Source organism: Ambystoma mexicanum, chromosome 3q (genome assembly GCF_040938575.1).
Source record: "Ambystoma mexicanum isolate Mex_15411 chromosome 3q, UKY_AmexF1_1, whole genome shotgun sequence".
Lineage (NCBI taxonomy): Eukaryota > Metazoa > Chordata > Amphibia > Caudata > Ambystomatidae > Ambystoma > Ambystoma mexicanum.
Genome location: NC_090926.1, coordinates 624,235,408 through 624,256,605, shown reverse-complemented (window position 1 = coordinate 624,256,605; position 21,198 = coordinate 624,235,408). Strand labels below are relative to the sequence as shown.

Sequence of the window (21,198 nt, the reverse complement as noted above, 5' to 3'; positions counted from 1 at the left end):
GTGGTGTCTCCTTTTGGCAAACCTTAATCACATCGGCTTCTGCAAAGGATATATAAGGAGAGTTCGTGTCTTCAGCCTATGTCTCATGCTCCATTATTTGTTTCCCTATTCTATGTGATTCATCACAGAAAAAAACATCTCTGAAAGTACAGGAAAACAGAAATGTACTTTCTAGAGCCTCCATATTAAAAAAAGAAAATGTATTTCTCATCTGCAGGCATACCACTTTTGATCGTAATCTAGCACGGATTCCTTTATGTACTTCTAAAGTAGTTGCAAAAAAGTGGGTTATCTGGTCCCATTCACTATATAATTTGGCAATGGTATGAGGAGCATGTGACAGACTGAGGAAGCTTTAAGATGATAGGCATGCAACGGATTGCAGAAAAAAGGCACGAGAGTCAATGTTTGGCGGATGGCTCAAGTTTTCAACGTGGTCTGATCATGTGTTACTGGATCTCTGACTAGTTGGTCAGTCATTCTTGCTTGTACAGATATAACATCCCCCCAAAGTGGTGTTACCTTTTTTATTTTACATTCTTGTTACATGCTGCATGCCACAGGTGTCTTACAGCACAAGCACAGGATGAGAAGACCAGCAAGACGGCCAGGGGCCCACTGGGAGAGAGACAGGTTTGGAAAAACCAGACTCCTAGTGCCTGGCTGCCTGAACCTGAGCCTGTTAAGATTCATGTGGAGTGATGAAAGGGAGCGAGGTCAAAAGACAACATAAGACAAAATGCATCTTCATTTGACCATCTTCTTAATTTTTGGGGTGCACAGAAGCTCAGTATTAGTAGATAGTTGATGCCTAAAAATGGTGTGGCAGTGAATCTGGAAATACATAAATATGGAACTAGTCTATGGGGAGCCCAATGTGCTCTCCAGGCAGGTTTGTATTAAGTCATGTTGAGATAGGAAGACAATGGAGAGCAGATATGGCCAGTGAAATATGATCACTGTGATCAAGGTGACAGAGGCCTTGCTGATTCATTTTGTCTCATCGGCTGCACTGACACAGGATATGTAAAATGTGTTGAATCTCATTCCTAGACACTGGGCAATAAGTGTCTGCCATTTGACCCAGGTATGTCCCAATGAGCTATATTAAAGCAAGAACTGATAAAGGCAATAGGTTCACAATTGTGTTTCAAAGGAAAGAGTTTTGAATATTGGGGCTAGAATTGACGTTATAAAAAGAGCTTGAGGGATAGCTTTGCTGAGACGTTACTCTGTAGGTGGATGCATACAGTACAGAGGCATTTCTCTGATCCAGACAGAAAAATAGAGTGACTTGAAAAACATGCTTAGGCTGGATAGAACCAGGAACACAGTATTGCTAACACTTTTTTTCAAAAATGCAATTTGCATGAATTTTGAATGCCTTTGTATTTAAATGCCATGTAACATATGACAAATAACAGGAATAAGTGTTTCCTTTAAAAAAATGAAATGCGCTAATGCAAGAGGTTCTTTATATCATGCAGCCATGTTGTATGAAGACCATTCTGAATTTTACAAATTATATTTTAATATTCTGCAAGGAGATGATAGATAGAATGCACATTATAAGTTATAGTGATTGAGTTTAATTTGTTGATAAGGCCTACACTTATTCAATTGTCATTACAAGTAAGAATTACACAAAGAATATGTTTTCCTTTCTTAAATGTAACCTCAAAATTGTCCACTTAGTTAAACTCTTATTAAACCCAAGATGAGTGTTTAACCAGGGACAACGCTATCTTAAAATAAGAAATGCAAGTGGCAGAATTCTGTAAAATAACATCACTATTAATGAGTGAGTAAGCCATTAAAAGAGATTAATAGACACAGCCCTTTTAACTCCGAACAAAAGGAACCGAAAATACAAGAAAAATATGCTGAATGAATTCCAAAAGTTTATCTGGATGGCCTCACATTAATTATATTGATGGACGAAAGCCAGCCAGTAATGGCAACTTCAGAGGAACAGATGTCTACTGTGACGAATCCCCAGATGTCGTCACTTCTCCCCCAGAGGCAGCCCCTTCCTATGAGGCCACAGAGGTGAGGCTGCTAGCTGATAGTCCCCCTGGGGGTGCTACTCATTGCGTAGATCTCATGGGGAGGGAAGACCCTGCGGGATTGGTCACAACCTGGGAGAACAGAGTATCTTCATAACCCATCTTCCCCATCAACCCGCTCCAATAGCATCCCTAATGTTCCAATACTTTTCTGTCATACATTTCCTTCACACCTACACTCCCCAGCCCTATTTCCCTCCCATAGGTGTTACTGCATAACTCATCTATCTAGCAATAAGTACTGGAACAAGTAAAAGTTGACTTGGTGAAATCAGAATTACCCACTACTGCGCAGGGGAAGAGGTGCAGAGCCATGAGGAATCATCCTCAGAACCTGGAGGAACGTTTCAGTGTTCCACAAGATATTGGGCAAGCAGTATTCAAAAGTGAAGAGGGAAAACAGGAAGGGGTCTTCAGTCTTGTCTGGAGGAGCCGCTGGCCTAGAGGCTTGCCTGAACTGTCAGAGGGAGTTAGGTGGTGCAGGCCCGGGCTTACCAAAGCCACACCGGTAAGCACACATGGTCCAACGAGGAAGGACCGACCGGCAAAAAAACCAAGCAGCACACCAGGCGAGTGGAGGCCACGAAGAGCACAGTCTAAACAGGACGGACTTGCTACTGGAAGGCAACCACTAGAGGTGCCAGTAGCATGCTGGAGCTGACATGAAAACCGCAAGGGCCTGAAATAGAGATGCCAAGACCATGAAACAAAGGACCAGCCACAGAGAGAGACCCTGAAGGTATTGGGGTAACCAGGAAGGCTGGCAGGGGCAAAGAGAAGCAGTGGGGAAACCAAACCTCGAGGAACAAACAAGGAAAGAAGGTGTGGAAAAGGGAAGGTGGATTCCCAAAAGATAGAAAGCGAGCAGTGTTGGTCTGGGAACCGACCCACATGAAGAGGGTCTACAGAGCCATTTTAATAGCCACAGTACCTCGGAGGGGAGTGCACCAGGTCTGCCATATTCCCAAGGAGGGGAAGTAAGGGTCTCAGACCCACCTATGAAACCGAGCTGCATTCAGAGGCATCTTCCTCGTGGAAGTACCTGGGAGGATACTGGTCTGGGACATACACCTGTTGACCTAAAGTTGGGGCATGCAGAGCAAGACCTGGCAGGATAGTTAACCAGGGTCTTGCCAGAACACTAAGAAAGAACCAGGGAAAGGAACCATACACCCTGGTGTGTTTTTGAACACTGTGGAAATCCAAGAAAAGGGAGGCATTCACTTGGCAGTGCAAGAAGCTGAGAAAGAATGAGGGGATGGGAATCATATCACCTTGTGTGTTTTTGAACATTGTGGAAAGCCAGGAGAAGGAAGGCATTCTCTTGGCAGTAAGAGGAGCTACTTTGGAATTCAATATTTCATCAATTTGGAACTTTGCATTAAACTTTGTGGAAAGAGACTGTGACTTGGGGAAGGAATCCATTCCCTCAGGAACCAGTTTCTCTGATTTATGGAACTGAGCATGTCCAGAGGAAGGGGGTTATTCTTCTGGACCAAGAGGACAACAACCCCTTTGTTTTGTTGAGGCAGGGAAACAGCTTTTAGTAATAGGGTGATATAGGTGTTTCTCTACTTTTTTTAAATAAATGTTTAGGCCAACCACTATGCCACCACTGTATTAGAGTCACACTTTTTCAGCCTTACACTACACAAGCCCTAAACTATGAACTGGCAGAGCAATACAGCCTCCATTATGTGTCTGCTTGATGAAAAGTACCCTTTTAAAATTATTCCTTTTTTTCCAAGGATATCTGTTTCAGAAAAGGTTTTCCAATAATATCAAATCCCCCAACCAAACATGCAATGTGCTGCATTGGAAATGAAATACATTTAAAGTTACAAAGCATGCAATACATTATTGGCATTCATTTTTGCATCATTGGATTGATTAAAAAAGTGAGTTAAGTGGTTGGATCACAGGCATATAAAAAGGATATATTAAAACGCATGAGTTATTGATACATTCACATATGTAATAACTCTGTTATGCCTACAGCTAAATAACATGAAGGATGTCTCTGAATTCAGAATTGTCTTGTGTTTCTGAATGTGTATGTCTCATTAATGGCACAGGTCCATAAAGGAAATTATAAGGCAAAGGGCTAACTGGGCGTTAAATATATCCTGCAAGCAGGGCAAAATAAACTGGACCAATAGAAGCAAATAGAAGGATTCTAGTGGGTGTGAGTAAGTGAAGTGAACCTATCACAGTCTCTGCCCAATCCAAAATTGCTATGTCAAATTATGTTGCATGGGTGGGGTTTGTTGGGTATTTAAAGTTAAACATATACAAAGATAGGAGATTTTTTTGAGGAAAGCAGCAAGAAAAGAAAGGAGAAAAGCTGATTGGGGTTCCACCTGGATTTACCTGATAGAAGCCTCCTTAAGAAAAACTTTGCCAGGGGGAGATGAATGAAGAAGTCTTTACCATGACAGAAACAGATTGTCTGAGAAGGATTTGGGAGCTGGCAGAAAGACTAGATGGACGAGCTCACCTGGTGGAGTTGTTGAAGGCCCTTCCTGGCATGGGCCTTTACAAGACAAACCAAAAGGGAGTATAATAACCCCAATGCATTTAGATACATTTCCCAAGCATACCTTAAATACAAGGTAACAATTGAACATATTTTTCAGGCACCAATTTACAAACTATGTCACTAAATTAAATGAGAACTGTGCATGTAAATGAAACTTTGTGGAAGTATATTTGAAGTAGATTGTCCCAGAATATAGAATTGTGCAAGGCATGTTAGTTTCTGACAGCACCAAATGTTAATTTATTCACTGGTTTTACAGTGCAAATTATATCTGGGTTTGTGAGTATGGTGTACACAATGTGAATCACAGATGTTCAGGGATTATCTTCTTGACCTGTGAAAACCGTAGTTTACATAAAAGAAAACCCTGAATAGTTTCTTTTTTTAACTATTCAAAGTGAAACAGTAAGGAGCTTAGTTTATTCTCTTTATTCTCCAGAAAATAATGTTAATTTAAAACCAATGTAATTTTTCTAAATAGTATTGCACAAAAAAGAAACAATTATGCCTTAATAGACCCCTGTGGCAGTTAAGGCAACTTGCTGATTTCTTTTCGCATTCAAATTTATATTCCCATGTCTGTGTGACCCTATACCGCATCATTGTATTGTGCTTTCCCAATGAAAAGATTCTACCCTGAACACAAGCTTTTTGAATAAGTATAACCAAATGAACCCTCCCAAACATATCTATGTGCAAGCTATAAACCAAGTGTAAAACATTTTAAAGTTAATCATTCCTATGTTAAACCCATTTTTTCTGATGGTTTCAGAGAAAACGGAATGATGTTGTCAAAAGTATTCCAAGAATGGTTTTGTCTTTTTGAAACCACAAGTGATGACAATGTGTATGTTTTTATTGGAGAGGATTAACACTTTTCTAGAATAGTTATTTATATGTTCCTTTGGATGTTTGTGTTTATTGTGAATGTGGCCATTAGTAAGATAATAGCATGGAGGTTGTCTTTATTTTCTGTATACAGGCTGCCACTGATTGCATGGAATATTGTAGGCGACTTTGCCAACATTGAAAGTTGCGGGACCACCATGAATTACTTGATTTATTATTTTAAATAAAACAAAATATTCAGTTTAAAACAGCCTGTTTCTGGTCCCAAATGTAGGGGTTGGATTGTTGTGGTGGGTGGTATTAGATCAGGGAGATTTCTTCATAAAAAGAACACAACTTTAGGAATTTAGTTACATTTCGTAGATGGATGTTATTACAATATCAGGGCATGAAAATAAGGGCCCACGCTATTCTTGCAGAAATGTTTCTCAGAATAAAGCCCACAAAAGTCAAACATCAACCTAGCACAAAAAAAAGTGTTCCTTCAATGCATTTTTGCACACAGGCATTGTTTGCTTGACTACATAGCTGTAGTGAAAGAAAAACAAATCCACCACAGTGATATTTGCCCTTGTGCTCATGCAATGCAAAATTTCACTTTTGCTTGTACAACGTTTTGGTAATCTGTCCCCTGTAGTTTTAACAGATACAATGATGCCAACTGGCTGTAGGAGAGCGGAGGATCTTCACAACTGTAACCTTAGTCAGTATGTTGACGGCAAGAGAGAGGGAATGTAAGCACAGATCTCACTGCATGGTTTATTCTGTTTGTTTATTTAGCTTACAGTCCTCAATTGCACTCTTCACTGCCTCATCAGTGAAGGGGTTATTCCGTGGGTGTGCGTTCCACTTGATGCATGCCACTTAATGATGGACTGCTATGCCTTACCTCATAGCAGGCTTTTGACCAAACTTTACCCACAAACGTACAGGCATTTGGGTGAATTGTTGTAGCTATGTTCTCCGAGGGAGCTCTGGGGATACGTGCAAAACAAGACCTAAACATTCTGCTGTGACATAATGTATATCGAACACTAAACATGGAATTTACTTGGGTTGGCAATAGATACTCGACTTTAAAATACAGGTTGAAAGAAGTTGGAGGGTCTTCTCTAATGCTAATGAACAAACAGTGTTTTTGCAGATGCATCATATTTTAAATGTGAATAGCATAGCCTTTCTTTTCCAAGGACATACCTTGTTTTTCTACATCCTTCAAAGGGTCAACTCCTGGGGACAGGATAAAGAACATCGGTGTGGCTGGTCCCGATTCTTCAAAAGATGTGGAGAAATCCAGGGCTCTTCCAACAACATACTTACTCCCTAACCTTTCTTCCACAAAATCACTATTGGAAACAATACAAATAAAAAGTCATTATTTATGTGTACCTCCAAATTTAAAAACGTGCACACTTTTAGCTGTGATTTGCCCAGAAGCTTGCTGTTTCAACTGACTGGCTTGACTACAGGGCCACAGTGGAGCACATGATCAGTTTTCCACATTTTCCCCTGCGTTACATGTACTGCTGCTATATGTCACAAAAGTCATGAACAATGTTTGTTGAACCATATCTGGTGTTTAATTAGAAATTGCATCAAGAGTCTGACAGATGTAGCGATACAATGAAATGCAGCTACAAATGTGATTTTATTATTGGGCCAGATTTCCATTCAGAACTTTGCAAGTTTGTCACCAACCTAATGGAAATGAAAGATTGTGTGAGAACACCTTTTTTAAAATTATTTAAAAGAAATTGCTAGGTTGTATAAGAAACTTCAGAAGTGCAGAGTTCTGTTGTTTCACAGTCAATTGAACAAACACCTTGTGCTGCTTCTTTTTTTATTCTACTGTAACCATCTCCCAGTAAGAGCTATGAAGCTGCCTCTTGTAATGTAGTCTTGTCATATATGTCACTGGCCTGGGGTGCTTGCTGTCAGAATGTTGATGCATGTATGCAGCTCAGGAGAACGTTGTGTGGATCTGTGAGTGAATGTTCTGAGAGTGTCAGTTGGGGGCCTGATCTGGAGGGTGAAGGATGGCCGGTGGGTCTGCTCTGTAACTATGTCCTGTCCATGTGCCACTGAACATATGCAAGAGAAACAGGTTGATGTATATTTGTACAATAAAGACATACTGGATCTAATATGATGGCTCCACAGCTGGTCTGTGTTCAGATGCTCCAAAGACAACAATCCCCACATCTTTATGTACAACAATGGTGACGAGGAAACTAAAGAGAGCTTCAAGAACTCGCAACTAGAAAAGGAAAATAAAACAGGAAACAGGCAATGAGACTACAGCGACTGGAATTACAGTAAGGAGAACTGTGGGATGGGGAAGCAGCTGCAGCGACTCACTGTTCCCCCTGCGCTTTTAAAAATATAATCCATCCTGCTCAGAATATAAAAAAAAGACATTTGGCTCTCTGGGAGGGAGGACCCCAACCGACCAGCAATAAGCCCCCAAGGATCTCCATTGAGCCATATGAGCTCCGTCCGCCTGCAGCATTATTGAAAAAAAAATCAATGACCCTTAAAGCTCTATATGAGGGAGCATATGTCAAATTTTGGCAATAAAGGCAGGACAATGAAAAGTTGACGTGACAAAGTTACCCCTACCACCTGGGATGTGTGCGTGCAGGACACACTGCTGCTGCTGCAATGAAGGAAGATATAGGTTTGGAAGAGTTTCGTTTTGTTGCTAAATGAAGTTGGCTGGGAATTAACAATGGAGCTACTGCCCTGCAAACATTGGTTCCGCATACAGCTGAGTGGGGCTACCAGTGAGGAGACTTTAAGGGCGCAGTGATTATTATCGAATGTGCGAGTTCCATACTGGCCGAGAGTCGTGCCATTGTGATGACGTGTGTAGAATGCCAAGGAGATATGGTGATGATTGGCTACATGTTTCAAAGCGGCAGTTGGAGTTTTGAAGAGTTTTTTGTTCCACGTGCTGAGATAGCAAAGCAAAGCACCCAGCGTAATCAAGAAAGAATATAGGAAAAGAAAAGTGACGTTTCCACGTACGACGTCAGGGTAAACCAAGGTTCCTACATTACTTGTCCAGAACATAACAAACGAAGAAGTGGCCGTGTGCGTATGAGTTTGTTTCAAATTGAAGCAAGAATGTTATGGCTGGGAGCATCGTAGAATTATTGATGTAGATTGATGACAGTGTAATGACGTAAGCGACACTCCGGAAAGTCAGTCATCCCGTGTAACATATTTATTTGCAATTCACGGTACTCGACACATGTGCAAGGATGAACAATTGTGCACATCTGAAATAAACCATGGCTAGTTAAGACATTAAGGGTGAAATTGACAAAATAACAGTTGTTTACTTGAGTGCCAAGTGAATTATATATACTAATAGAAGTGATAAACATATCACGGATGGAAGGATAATAGAATAGTTTCAGCACGTGGTCAGAACTATATGTAGTTATTCACAAGAGATTTGTTTTTTTTAGTATTGAGAGTAATGTTGCTCACATTTTTTTTGCTACACATTGGAGGTTGTGCGCGAAGTGGGTTGGCTCTGATTAAGCCAGCATGTAGTTATTGGAGGAGCAACATGTGTTAATAAAGAATTATTAGGCAATCTAAATGGGAAGAGTTTTTTTTTTTTTTTATACGGTGACAATGATGGGAAAATGTGAAATGTTTTGATGTGCATTTATTTTGACACTTTTCAAAAATATATTTAGAAGTATATGCCGAATTATTTGATACAATGGAAATGGAATGATTTATCCATAGTAGAGTATGGTAATACCTTTGGGTTAAATTATATTGAGAAAGGGTAGTATAGCAATATACTGAGAATTGTGTTGTGCTGTTGTCATGTAATGTTGTGTCAAATGTTGTGGCCCCAAGTAATATCATCATTAACCATACCACATGTGTTGTTGGTTTTGGTTTGAGTGCAGGGTATCTAGGGTATCTCGAGCTTAGAAATGTTATAGCAAATGGCTAATGGATGTCACTTATATGTTATGCAATTAAAGATTGAACAATGGGGATGCTATTTATATGTAAATGCAATTAAAGATTGAATCTGTATGTTCAATCACCTGATTGCCAGACGTTAGTTGTGCAATCAGCGGAGCAAAGGGTGATAGATAGGAATCTAGGTAAGTGATTCCAATATATGATTTAGAGTCGTGCATGATCAGTTAAGAATTTGTGCAACATGTTTGCTCATCAAGGAAGTACATAAGTGGAAATAGTAGAAATTAATCAACTAAGAAGGGTTGAGTTTGGGAAATGAGTTTATAGTAGAAAAAAAATAATAATTTGCATAGGTTGAGACATCAGCCAACAAGGGTACAAGCTGGAAAAGTGCACAAACAATGAAAATACCTTTAGGTTGTGAATATGTTTGGCGCCATGTTTATTGATATGATTTTAGTTATTGATGTTCATAGTTTGAGTTTTTTTGAATATTTCAGAGCTACAATTAGCATATTATATGTTTAATGTTGTTTCATGTGTGCGAGTCTGGTAGTGTTGTGGTTTGCTGATACATGCTTAGTGTATAGGTTTAAGGATGCATGTGGCGCGGGTGGGTATGTATGTGCTCACCTGTTGTGAAAGGTTGCACCTGTGTGTGCGTTTGCCTTGTTCCACTTTCCCCTGTATACATATGGTATGTTGCCAATTAATTAATGCGAATGAATGCTGTGTGCAGTGTGCGTGTATCCGAGATTCAGTTTTATATGAAAGCTTCTGTTGTTGTGTGAAAGGGAGATGTTGTGGTTGTATCTGGGTAAGAAAGAGATATGTTGTGAAAGGTTGTGTCAGGGTATGAAAGGGAGATGTTGTAATGTAGTCGTGTAATATATGTCACTGGCTTGGAGTGCTTGCTGTTAGAATGTTGATGCATGAATGCAGCTCAGGAGAATGTTGTGTGGATCTGTGAGTGAATGTTCTGAGAGTGTCAGTTGGGGGCCTGATCTGGAGCGTGAAGGATGGCCGGTGGGTCTGCTCTGTAACTATGACCTGTCTACTGTGTCACTGTATACACTTACAAGATAAACTGTATTGATGTACATTTGTACAATAAAGACATACTGGATCTAATATGATGGCGCCACAGCTGGTCTGTGTTCAGATGCTTCAAACACAACAATCCCCACATCTTTATGTACAACACTGCCCAAAGGTTTACTGGCTAATGCGTTAGGTTATGGTAGGAAGATAAAAAACAGCACTAAATCTCCACCCAAGTGGTTTGGGTGTTCCGGGCATTATGACTCCACCAGGGGAGATTGAGAACTCTGTGGAGGAAAATAAAAAAGGCAAAAAGTAAAATAAAGCAGGAAAGGGGTAAAGCAGATACAGGGTTTGACAAACAGAACATTTTTTGGAGAGAGACGTGCAGGGATGCGAGCAAGGATGATGTATGTAAGTTTGTGGATGCATGACCATCCAACAGGTGGATTAAAGAGTGATTGAGGAACTAGGAGTGCAAGTTGTTTTGTGTCTGTTCTAGTTTTCATGAGGTCAGTTTTGGTGTGGTTATCTTTTAGTAGTAGAAGTGGTGTGAGTTTGTGGGATGGGCTCTAGATGTGCCAAAGTGGGACATTGGTTTGGGTGGGGGCACTTGCTAATTACTGCCCCGAAACAAACCTTAGGATACAAATTAAAAAGAGTGCCCAGCCTGGCTGTCAAATGTAGCAGAGTCAGGAGTAGACTGTGGTGGTTTTTTGTGGATGAAAAGTAAAGATGGGCAGAGAAGGGACGGGGATAGATTCTATCCATCGGTGTACCCTGCATGCTTGGCAATATACTGTATGAGAGAGTCTAAATCAATAAGTGTGCGAGTATGTCCAGGCCGGAGGTAATATATCACTGAGTTGCAGGAGTTGAAATCTGTGAAACTAATATACTAACCTAACTTGCATGAAGCCTGTCTTTGAATGGTTCCAAGCTTCCACTAGCATTGTGAACCTTAATACCATTCTGTCTGAATTATTCTCTAAACACTAGTTGATAATTAGTTATAGAAGGTAAGAATATAGACAGAAATAAACAAACGTTGCTTCTACTTGAAGAATTGAGTCCAAAGAAACCGTCTAGTGGTCCCACTCTGCTGGTGATCTTCCATTTCACATCAGTCTCGGATTAGTGCCTGGTGCTGTGGAATAACCTACTGTTAAACTCTTGCCTCTAGAAATATGACAATACCTTCTGGAAGATGCTGTTTAAACTGCTATGGGCATCTTGCTCAGCAGCAAGATATGGTTGATCTTCTCTAGCTACTGGTTAACGGTAACATTGATGGATCTATATGCTACATACTAGTGTCACTAACATAACTCTACAAATTCACTAACTCACAAAAATGCTCTATGAGTTGCCATTTCAGATGGTTGCTGAAGACCTGTAATCCTAACATGAACACCTTTGACACTTTGCAGTTTCTTCTATAACAGCTTTGGGTTATAAAGGTTTAGGAGTTTTGATATTGTATCAGCTTTTTAAAATGTTAAAATACATTTGCATAAAGTTCTTTACTGGTTTATCATACTCAATGCAGCAGCATATGAACAATGGTGATACCTTTCGTGGTATCTTTGAAAAAGAGCATTGAAGCGGTTACTAGTTCAGTGTTAGCTTGGTCTGACGTATAGAGCAGGAAGACAAGGTGCATGTCCATTTTAATGGCCTTTCATAACATGTGAATGTGTGTCAATCATCCATTTCTCACTGTCCTGTGTGCGGCTAAGGTCTTGTTCAAGACGGGCAACTTACACGTTTCGCGAATAATCCTTATTTGAGCATAATATCCAACTGATTGTTTATTGATCAATTGCAGTCAGAGAGGTTTAGAGATGGCATTAAATGTCTCCAATCCTCTGGCACCGAAGGAGATACAATAATGTTTTCTCATCTGCTTGGGGATGATCGACCCATACAAATGCTCATCAATATTTACCGTACTGCGTATGTCATACGATCTGGCCGAAGGGCTCTCATCATGCAAAGCCTCTGTAGGGCAGTCTTGTTCTTCCATTCTTGTGGGAACTTCTCCTTCTCAGGGCATTCTGATTCTACAAACTTTTTCCAACGTTTTGCAGAGCCTTCAATGTCGCGGTCTAGATTCCTGAATTCATCCATGGAGGACAAAGCCTGGAACATTGCAGAAAAACTTCTTTAGACAGAAAATGATTGCAGATTTTTATCTTGCATCTTTTATTATTTTTTGTTTTTATGTTTAACTTTTATATTTCTAGTTTTTTATGCATCAACTTTTATATTTCTTGTAACAAGGACAATTTTTCAAGTTTCAAACATTTGCACAAATGAATAATGTAGCTTGCTGTTCATGTGGATCTGTGTCAGCAAAAGAAAAGGCTAATTTAAAAAGCCGACATGAAAAGTCTCCTGATGGTATATTAGATATTCATGCGCATAACAACACCTCAAAATAATTATGTCTGGCACAATTAGCATGCAATGGTAGACATCACAAAGAGGAATATGCAGTTACTAACCAGACAGCTATTTATTTGTGGTGGGCTTTTTAGTTCTGTCCCACCACACACTGGCAGGTGCTGCCCTAAGGACATATAACACAGGAATTACTGTGCCTAATAATTGGACAGTAATTGCTCTAGCTGTGTAGCAAAGCCAGGGTGCAAAAGGTGATCCCACTTCACTTTGGCAGGGGGTGTTAATGAGTAATTAATATGAAATGCTGTTTTTTTTTATTAAAAGAAAATGCAAAAGGATGATTTTAAATTAACCCTCCCCCTTGTTTAAATGGAGGTCCCATGTATTCACTTCTTCCACTCATCCCATTTACATTAGCGCAAGAATTACATCACTGTTTCTTTTGGCAAATTTGTTTTTAATACAGAAATTGATTTTCGATTTTCATGGTCACAAAAATATTTCTTTTTCTAGTAAAAACATATTCCGAAGTGGACAATTAGCTCGTGTAACACCTGCTCAACCAAAATTGCCCAAAAGTCCAGGCTGAAATGTTTCTTTATGGCGAGACCTTTCCAAGGACCTTCACACCTCCTGTAAAGACCCGAGTCAAGGGCTCTAGCACTCCCTCCTGCAGCTGTGTGTGTGCATCAGGTACTAGCAGCCCACCATTGACATCCTGGGGAGGTAAGGCCAAGGGCCCCCTTTGTGGTGCACATTTGGACCCACTGGGTGCTACTGAGCTGCCAGTAATTATTCTCTAATAGATTAATTCCTGTTCCCTGGGCAGCAGTCATTCCATAGTGATCATGCAGAACGGACCCCATCCAACGAAAACATGCCCTGCTCATAAGGTTTGCAGGTTCAATACTGCAAGCAGTACAGGCTTTCAGTCCGATTGGAAGGTATTGGATACATTTATGCTAAGCTGTATAATATTTAAAATTGCATCTTCAATGGCAGTGCAACAGTTAATCATGACCCAAGCGGATACAGGCTTCCAATTAAGGAGCCAGAAAGAAGCCTCATAGTTCACTCTTAAAAAAACAGATTGTGTTCTTAATTAGAACCGCCAAGATGTGCAATGGAAATAAATAGAATAGGCAAGCTGCCGGCATCAACAGGAAATCTAGAAAAATGTCTGCTGGTTCATACACAAGCCCCGAGTACATCCCTAGGCGTGAAGTGCAACTGTGCTGGCCGTCTGATCAGATGTTCACATTGTTATGTTATTTCCAGAACAGAACGGATTACACCTATAGAAATCATCATCCATATAAAATGTTTTATTATGTGGCAATTCAATGTTCGGAGATCAAGCTCGATTCTCAGGTAGTGCTACAGGAGGGACTCACTTTCTCTCCAAGAAATTCAGGCTCTTAGGGGAATACAAAAAATGAATCCGAATACCCAAACTTCGATTGATAAATAAAGAAATGCCCGAAAGTATTAATCTTAAAGAAAAATTCAGGAGGGCAATGAGATTTCTAATTAAACCAGTTCAAAACATAACTTCTAAAAGGATGAATGCAAAGGTAGACCTATGAATGACAGGTGAAAGCAACCTGGTCCCAACACAATACCAAATAAGCCAAATAAAGGACACACCCCAGTAGGGAATGAGACCAAGAGATGGATTGCAAATTGGATAAAGTTCATATAAAGTTGTGCATGCAAAGAACTCAGCAGCTCTGAGAGCGCTCTAGAAAACATTACAAGAACAGTACATTATACCTTCTGGAAACGTCACTATTGACAACTCCCTATAGCTGCATGAGAGTCCATCAGGATTGGTGCAATACATAGATACATTATAGAAGCTTATAGGCTGGTCCCACGGAATTGGCTGGTAGTTTGGATGTTCAGCAGGCAGCACGTGGGTCAGCTGGGCTCGTCTCCACGGGCTGAAGGTCAGGCGCACAAGATGCAACTTTTTCTAGCTAATCTATTCTATCATAACAGGAACTGAAGAACGAGACAAATTACTACTATAAAACTTGGCATTTACTAGGGTGCTGCAAAGTTCATTTTGACAAATGTGTGGTTTACCTACTCTTTACCCTCATGGACCCATAAACCACAGTGCCCTAAACAAGGTGTTCCTCTTGCAGGTTTTTTGATCTGCATGATGCCTCATGATATAAATTGGCATGTGTTGTTTCTACAGTGGATATATGGTGCAAATAGATTAGGACAGTGGTTCGTTCAATCACTATAAAAGGGGTTAGAGGTTTATCTGCATCAAAGCAGCGGGAATGCAGGCATTCAATGCAGCTGTAACATCTAGAGGTGGTGGTCGAGGGAGCACAAGCAGGTTTGTGGAGACAGATGAGCACACAGGTCATAGTTTACTGCGGTCACACATAGGGCAGTGAGCTCATCGGAAGAAGAAGGATACTGAATACTTGCAACAATACATGGCTGAGTTTCCATGAGAAATGGGTTTGTGCGGAGCTGCCAAGAGAGGCAGAGGGGGTCGCTGGGCTCACGGTGTGCGGCGCTGGACAGAGGGAGAGATGGTTTTTAAAGATCATTGTGTGGCCTAGCAAACAATGACATTCAGTGTCGCACAAAAGGGAGTCTGTATGTCCCATGAAAATGGCTCTGTTTACCATCTAATTTATTGCTAATACGTGGTCCAAATTGTATACACAGGTAAACAAATGTGGGGACGTCTCCCGCCATTGGTGGAACACAAGATCCATTTCATGCGGGAATGTGGAGGGGGGGGTCAAAAGGAACTTCCCTTCCCAACTCAGGGACATAGTGGTGAATGAAGGTGCACAGGTGCTGAACCTAGAAAACAACAAAATCATGCCATTGAAGCAAAGAACAGCAGCAACCATTTCAAACTGAAGAAGTGGAGCGTGTTAGAGATGACACCCACACAGGTCTCAAAATAGCACCATCTGGAAGTTTACATTGGAAATAAAAACACTTCAAGAAAAAGCCCTCTGTGACTTCTGGGCCATCAATAAACTGAAATGCTCAGCCCGCCAGTACAATGAATGCTCAATGAATGTTGACAGCTCCATCTCCCTATTCTATTTTCTAAGCGTGGGGTGTGCAGTCCAACACTCCAAATATAATTACGCAAAATGGGGAAAATATCACAATGTAATCCGGCAACTCGAGTTCTGCAAACAGGTACTTTGTGTGCCCAAATCATAGGTGCTGAGCAGAGCTATGGAGATTCCTCTGCTGGTCAAAATCCAAAAGTACATCTTTGAGTTCTGGGGCTGTATCAAAGTAGTGACAAAAACGTTCTAAGGTGCTCAAACAATCCACTGAACACTATATTACAGCTTTGCAGTTTTACTGCAGCATTGCCCTACATAATCCCTGTGTGGAAAGGCAGAGTCAAAAGGAGACATTGGCTAGGGATTTAAAACAGGCCCTAAAGAAGCAATGCACAATGCACTGGAAATCAAGACAAAGACCACAATCGGAGTGCTACAGATCTTGGTGACAAAACTGTAATCTTGCAAAGTACTTCACTTTGTAAAAAAAGAAAAGCATAGGCAATCATCCATCAAATACTGGCAGTGACAACGCACTAGAAATAGAGACTGTCCAGACACAAAGCAAAGATGCTCAGAGAGGAAAGAATCTGTCAACAGTGTGATTTAGGGGATGTAGAGACATAGGGCCTGATTCACAGAGTGTTTTCCAATGGGATTGTGCCATCAGAAACCGCTTCTGTGAAACAGCTCCTTAGACTGTAGCCAGCAAATCCTGCATACAAATACATTTGGGACCCTTTCCCCCCACATTCTTTCAGAATAAGAAGTCTGCAAGTTAAACAGGACAAGAACAGCTCTGCATCACCTTCAGACAACAACAAGATTTCTTAACAAAAACAGCAACATAGGTCCGGCATGCCACCAAAGAAAACCAACAAAGGGTAATGTTCTAAAAGAAATTCCAAAAATGAAAATTGCATGCACGGGGCGGCGCACGTTACCACTTACATGCAGTTAAGTTCCCTGCATGCAATTTTTATAACTGAGTGGAATGTAAACATGAAGAAAATAAAGGCAAAATCACATTTACTCTTCACTTTTACTCTCCATTTTATAAGAAACGAAACACTGCTTGCAAATGATACTTTGCAGGCAGCGTTTTATCATGGATTTCAATGCAATCCGTCTGCTATACACCAGGTGTAAATGTGAGGCATATTTCATAGTGTTTATGCCTGCAAGAAAGTATCATGCAGGTGTAAATTCATGTGCTCTTCTGTTAGGGAGAATTCTGAAAATGTGCTAATTCCTCTCTACCTTAGAGACCTCCAGCTCTTTTGCTGAACTTTGGGACTCTACTTTTTAATTCTGTTTGTTTTCTGTGTTTATTTCTTTTGGTTATGGAGCTTTAGACAACTCCATAGGCCTTGTTTTTATTTGTGTCGCACAGCACCTTCAGTGCAGTGACACAGGGATGTCTTTTTAGACTTCCCAAAGGTTTAAATACCTTCTCTGGTATAAACTACTATTTCCTGGAGAATGTAAAGTGAAATTGACTTTACTACTCTTTGAAAATTCCTAGACTCAGCACACACCATCCTACAATGGAGTGCTGGAGGGGTTATATAGTAGCCCCTGTGTCTAAATACTCATGCAGCAGTCATATGCTACCCTTTCCTATTGAAAAGGCTGGTGGCAGTGGTTTTACAATGAACTACCATGATTTTTCCCGACCGCGAACATCGGTAGCTAAAAATCACGGGAGCCATGTTTTTCAAGATGGCGCCTTAAGACCCTCTCTTTAAACAGGTCACGGTCTTCTTTTTTCACCATTTCTTTTTGGAAAGGTCCTTCTAGTGTTTGTCTCTGCGTGCCAAACCAGGGTCCCTTTGTTTGTGTGCCTTTGGTGGGCTTCAGGAGTGAAGACCGCCTCTGGCGTCTGAGTGTCTGGGGTTGGTAGGAAGTGAGGGAGGTGCTTGAAGCTCTCTGTGCTTAGTCTCCTAGGAGGCACAAATGCACTCTGGCGGGATTGGCTGGCTGACAAGGACAGCCACCCTGCAGGGTGAGTGACAGGTAGGCTGGAATGAAAGGGAGAGAACTGTTTAAAAGGCGAGTCTCTTGGACTGGAAAGCAGAGTCAAACCCTGGAACAAAAGAATCGAAGACAAGCTGGAAGAGGACAGCTGCTGCAACTCCTGGACCATTGGTTTGCCCGGTGAAGCCCTCCTGCAGTTCAGAATTGCCAAACTCCATTCAACAGAGAAGCTCCTTCAAGGACAGCTTCTTCCTTTAAGTTGGTGGGACCAAACAACTCAGAAGACACCTGGATACCATTCTCAAGACTACTTAGGATTGACCAGGGAGAGGGACACCAGTTTGTGTTCTTGAATCTACAGATGCTGGAACTGAAGTGACTCCATTTTGTTTGCTTTTTTCAACGATCTTCTGCAGTGCAGGAGTTCCCCGACCTCCTCCCTTTTGTCCCCATGACTGAGGCCCAGGAACAGCGAGATCTGCAGGAGCTGCTAGGAACCAATGACTACAGCAGCATTTATTTCTTCATACAAAGGTACTGTGCCAACCCGACTGAGAGAACACCACTATCGCGGTGAAAGTTTGTGAAACTCTCCCAACTTACAGGCCTAATCAACCTGTGACTTATTTTTCGCCTAAACTACTTGTAAGAACTTTTGCAAAGACTTTACCGTTTGATACCAGAACTGCTCTTTCCTATCCAGAACACTAGCCCATTGACTTTGACCTGGCATGTTGACTTAAATTGAACCCCTCTGGTGAACTGAAATTGTTTGCACTGTCTAATAAGTATATGTGATCGATTCTACTTACTTTTGTCCCTTTTGCTCACTTCTAAGTAACTGAACTGCCATTTTGCTCCTACTTCAGGGGAGCTCAAACTGTCTCAAAATCTTAGAGTTGTGTATTGAAGTGTGTTGAACCACTGTGATTGAAAGTCCTCTGTGTAACTACTTGTACTGCTCACATTCACTCTTGAGATAAGCCTGGATGCTCAGCTCGCTACCAAAAACTGTGTGGTACAGACTTATACCAAAGGTTGGTCTTGCTTACACCTGTGGTCCTAATTCTATGTGGAGGTCGCAGAGGGTAATGCATGCAATTATTTCTAACATCTTCCAAAACTGAGGAGGAAAGTAACACAAGGATGCAAACTGCACTTTGCTGCCTTCCTATGCCTTGGAACAGCAGGACAATGGGATAGATCTATACAACACTAGGAGGCAACAGAGCGATCTACATAGGAGATACACCCAGGGTGGTAACATTAGAAGTCAGAACACAAGATGTTAATATCTCTAATAACAAGCAACTGAATAACGTTTGACATCTTATAGTCAAGTTGCCCATCAAATTAATTGCTTATGGAAATTAGTTAAAATCATAAATGTAATGAAAATAAATTGGAATTTGAAATCTCTACAAATAGAAGACTCTAGAAATTAACTGTGACCAAACCAAACAGACTTGGCGCTTTCTCCTTAAACCAACACCTTCCGGAAAAAAGTGTGACAGCAGCTAAATGGGCCAATCAACTGAAAGCAAAGACTTGGAATATAAGAACCAGCATATTTAGTGATTTATCAGCTGGCCTGATGTGTGATAGGTCTAGCACAAAAGCAGGACGTTACTAACCAAACCCGTTATCTCCATCCAACTGGTGGAGCTAAAAACCCTGCACTGAGGTTTGTTGGCATTTGTCTGGAAATAAGGATTAGACGCACACTTTGTTTCAAACAATGAATAAGAAATACACAAATAAATATTTTACATTATATGTATAACACCATAAACCACATGAAAATATACAATATTCACAAAGTATGAATTCAAGCATATCGTTCCACTGCTTTAGATCTTTCTGATCAAGGCTATAGCTAAAAATATATTTTCTAACCAATGATCTTGTTTCTATTTGGTAATATTTAGCAATTGTCGAAATGCAAGTCGATGTATGAAATGTCATTTTCTATGCAATGACACCAAGTGCAGAAGTCACTTTGATGCCGGCGAACAGCCACCCCGCAGTATGTGCACTTGGGCAAGGCCACCGTACCACCATGTACAACTCAAGGGCACCCATAGGAAGTAGTAAACTCACATAGCAAATTAACAAATCGCATTTAAACGATATACAGTGCCTATGGTTGCACTACTATGCTACACTAGACAATGTGAATTACACACTGCCTCTCTGCAAGGTTAAGGGGTAGCCCACTATGGCTGCCATTGGTTTTAACTTGACCTTGAAAAGTCTTCTTTATAGCTGTGTAACTCAAGCACATAATTGTGAACATGAATAGCATTCTGCAATGCACGCGTGGAATACTATGTGCTCTCCATCCATGAATGCCATCTTCCTATTTTGCCTCCTGCAGTAACATTACTTTTTGCTCACACTAGCGGACATAAGACATATTAAAATCCTCACTATGGCTCACATGTGTATCAACCGTACAGCACCCTCATACCTGTCAGAAACACTATTCGGACACAACTCAGCCCGACCCACCAGATCACGCTACATGAATCAACTCACTATCACACACATCAACAGAACCAAAGGAGGAGGGCTAGGTTTCCCTTACTTATCCCCCAAGCTATGGAACTCGCTCCCCACATCCCTCAGAGCGGAAACCGCACTCCCTGTTTTTTTGGAGAAACCTAAAAACAGCACTTTTCAACTAACAATGATCACAACTCATTGCACTCTGCATCAGGTGTTAATTGTTTTTAGGACTGTACTGTATTCCTTGCACAAACTGTACCGTTTGCCCCACTGTAACTAAGTTTTCCTCATTGTCTGTAACTAAGTTTTTGTCATTGTCTGTAACCAGCGTCACGTTGCCTACGGGCTGTTGCGCGCTTAACAAATATGAATGAATAAATAAATAAATAGGGCCAAAAACTACAAAAGGTGCAGTGAAACTACCACCTAGCTTAGTATAGTAAGTAGTGTCACAATATGGAGCACTCATAAAGGCGGACTGGGGAAATAATGTGATCAGGGGAGGGCACCATCTAAGTGATGCAACACCTGGAAGTGGTATGTGGGGGTTGCACCCAGAGCTACCCAGTCTTCCCTCGGGTGCCCCATTAAGTGGCAGACAATCATCACTTAGTCGAGTAGTCCATAGCATCAGGACAGGTACTTTAGGAGTGAAAAAAATTGCCCAAAGTTATCTTAGTATGTAGGGCATAATGTAGAGGGGAGAAACCCCCGAGAAAAAGGTATAACGTCCTTTCATCGCCAGTAATTATAACGCCTGGCTTTTAAAAGTCTACAGAATTACGAAAATGGTTAACAA

At 41.0% G+C, this 21,198-nt stretch overlaps 1 protein-coding gene across 2 annotated transcripts in view; it reads right to left on the bottom strand.

Annotated features, from left to right (window-relative positions):
* The window catches only part of DNAH9 (dynein axonemal heavy chain 9), a 1,527,051-nt gene that overhangs the window by 255,637 nt on the left and 1,250,216 nt on the right, over nucleotides 1-21,198 (bottom strand). For both annotated transcript variants that reach the window (XM_069654516.1, XM_069654515.1), the window contains exons 60-61: nucleotides 12,398-12,591; nucleotides 6,652-6,800 (exon numbers count right to left, since the gene is read on the bottom strand). In XM_069654516.1, coding sequence (XP_069510617.1) covers nucleotides 6,652-6,800; nucleotides 12,398-12,591 — 343 coding nt within the window. The remainder of the gene's footprint in view (nucleotides 1-6,651; nucleotides 6,801-12,397; nucleotides 12,592-21,198) is intronic.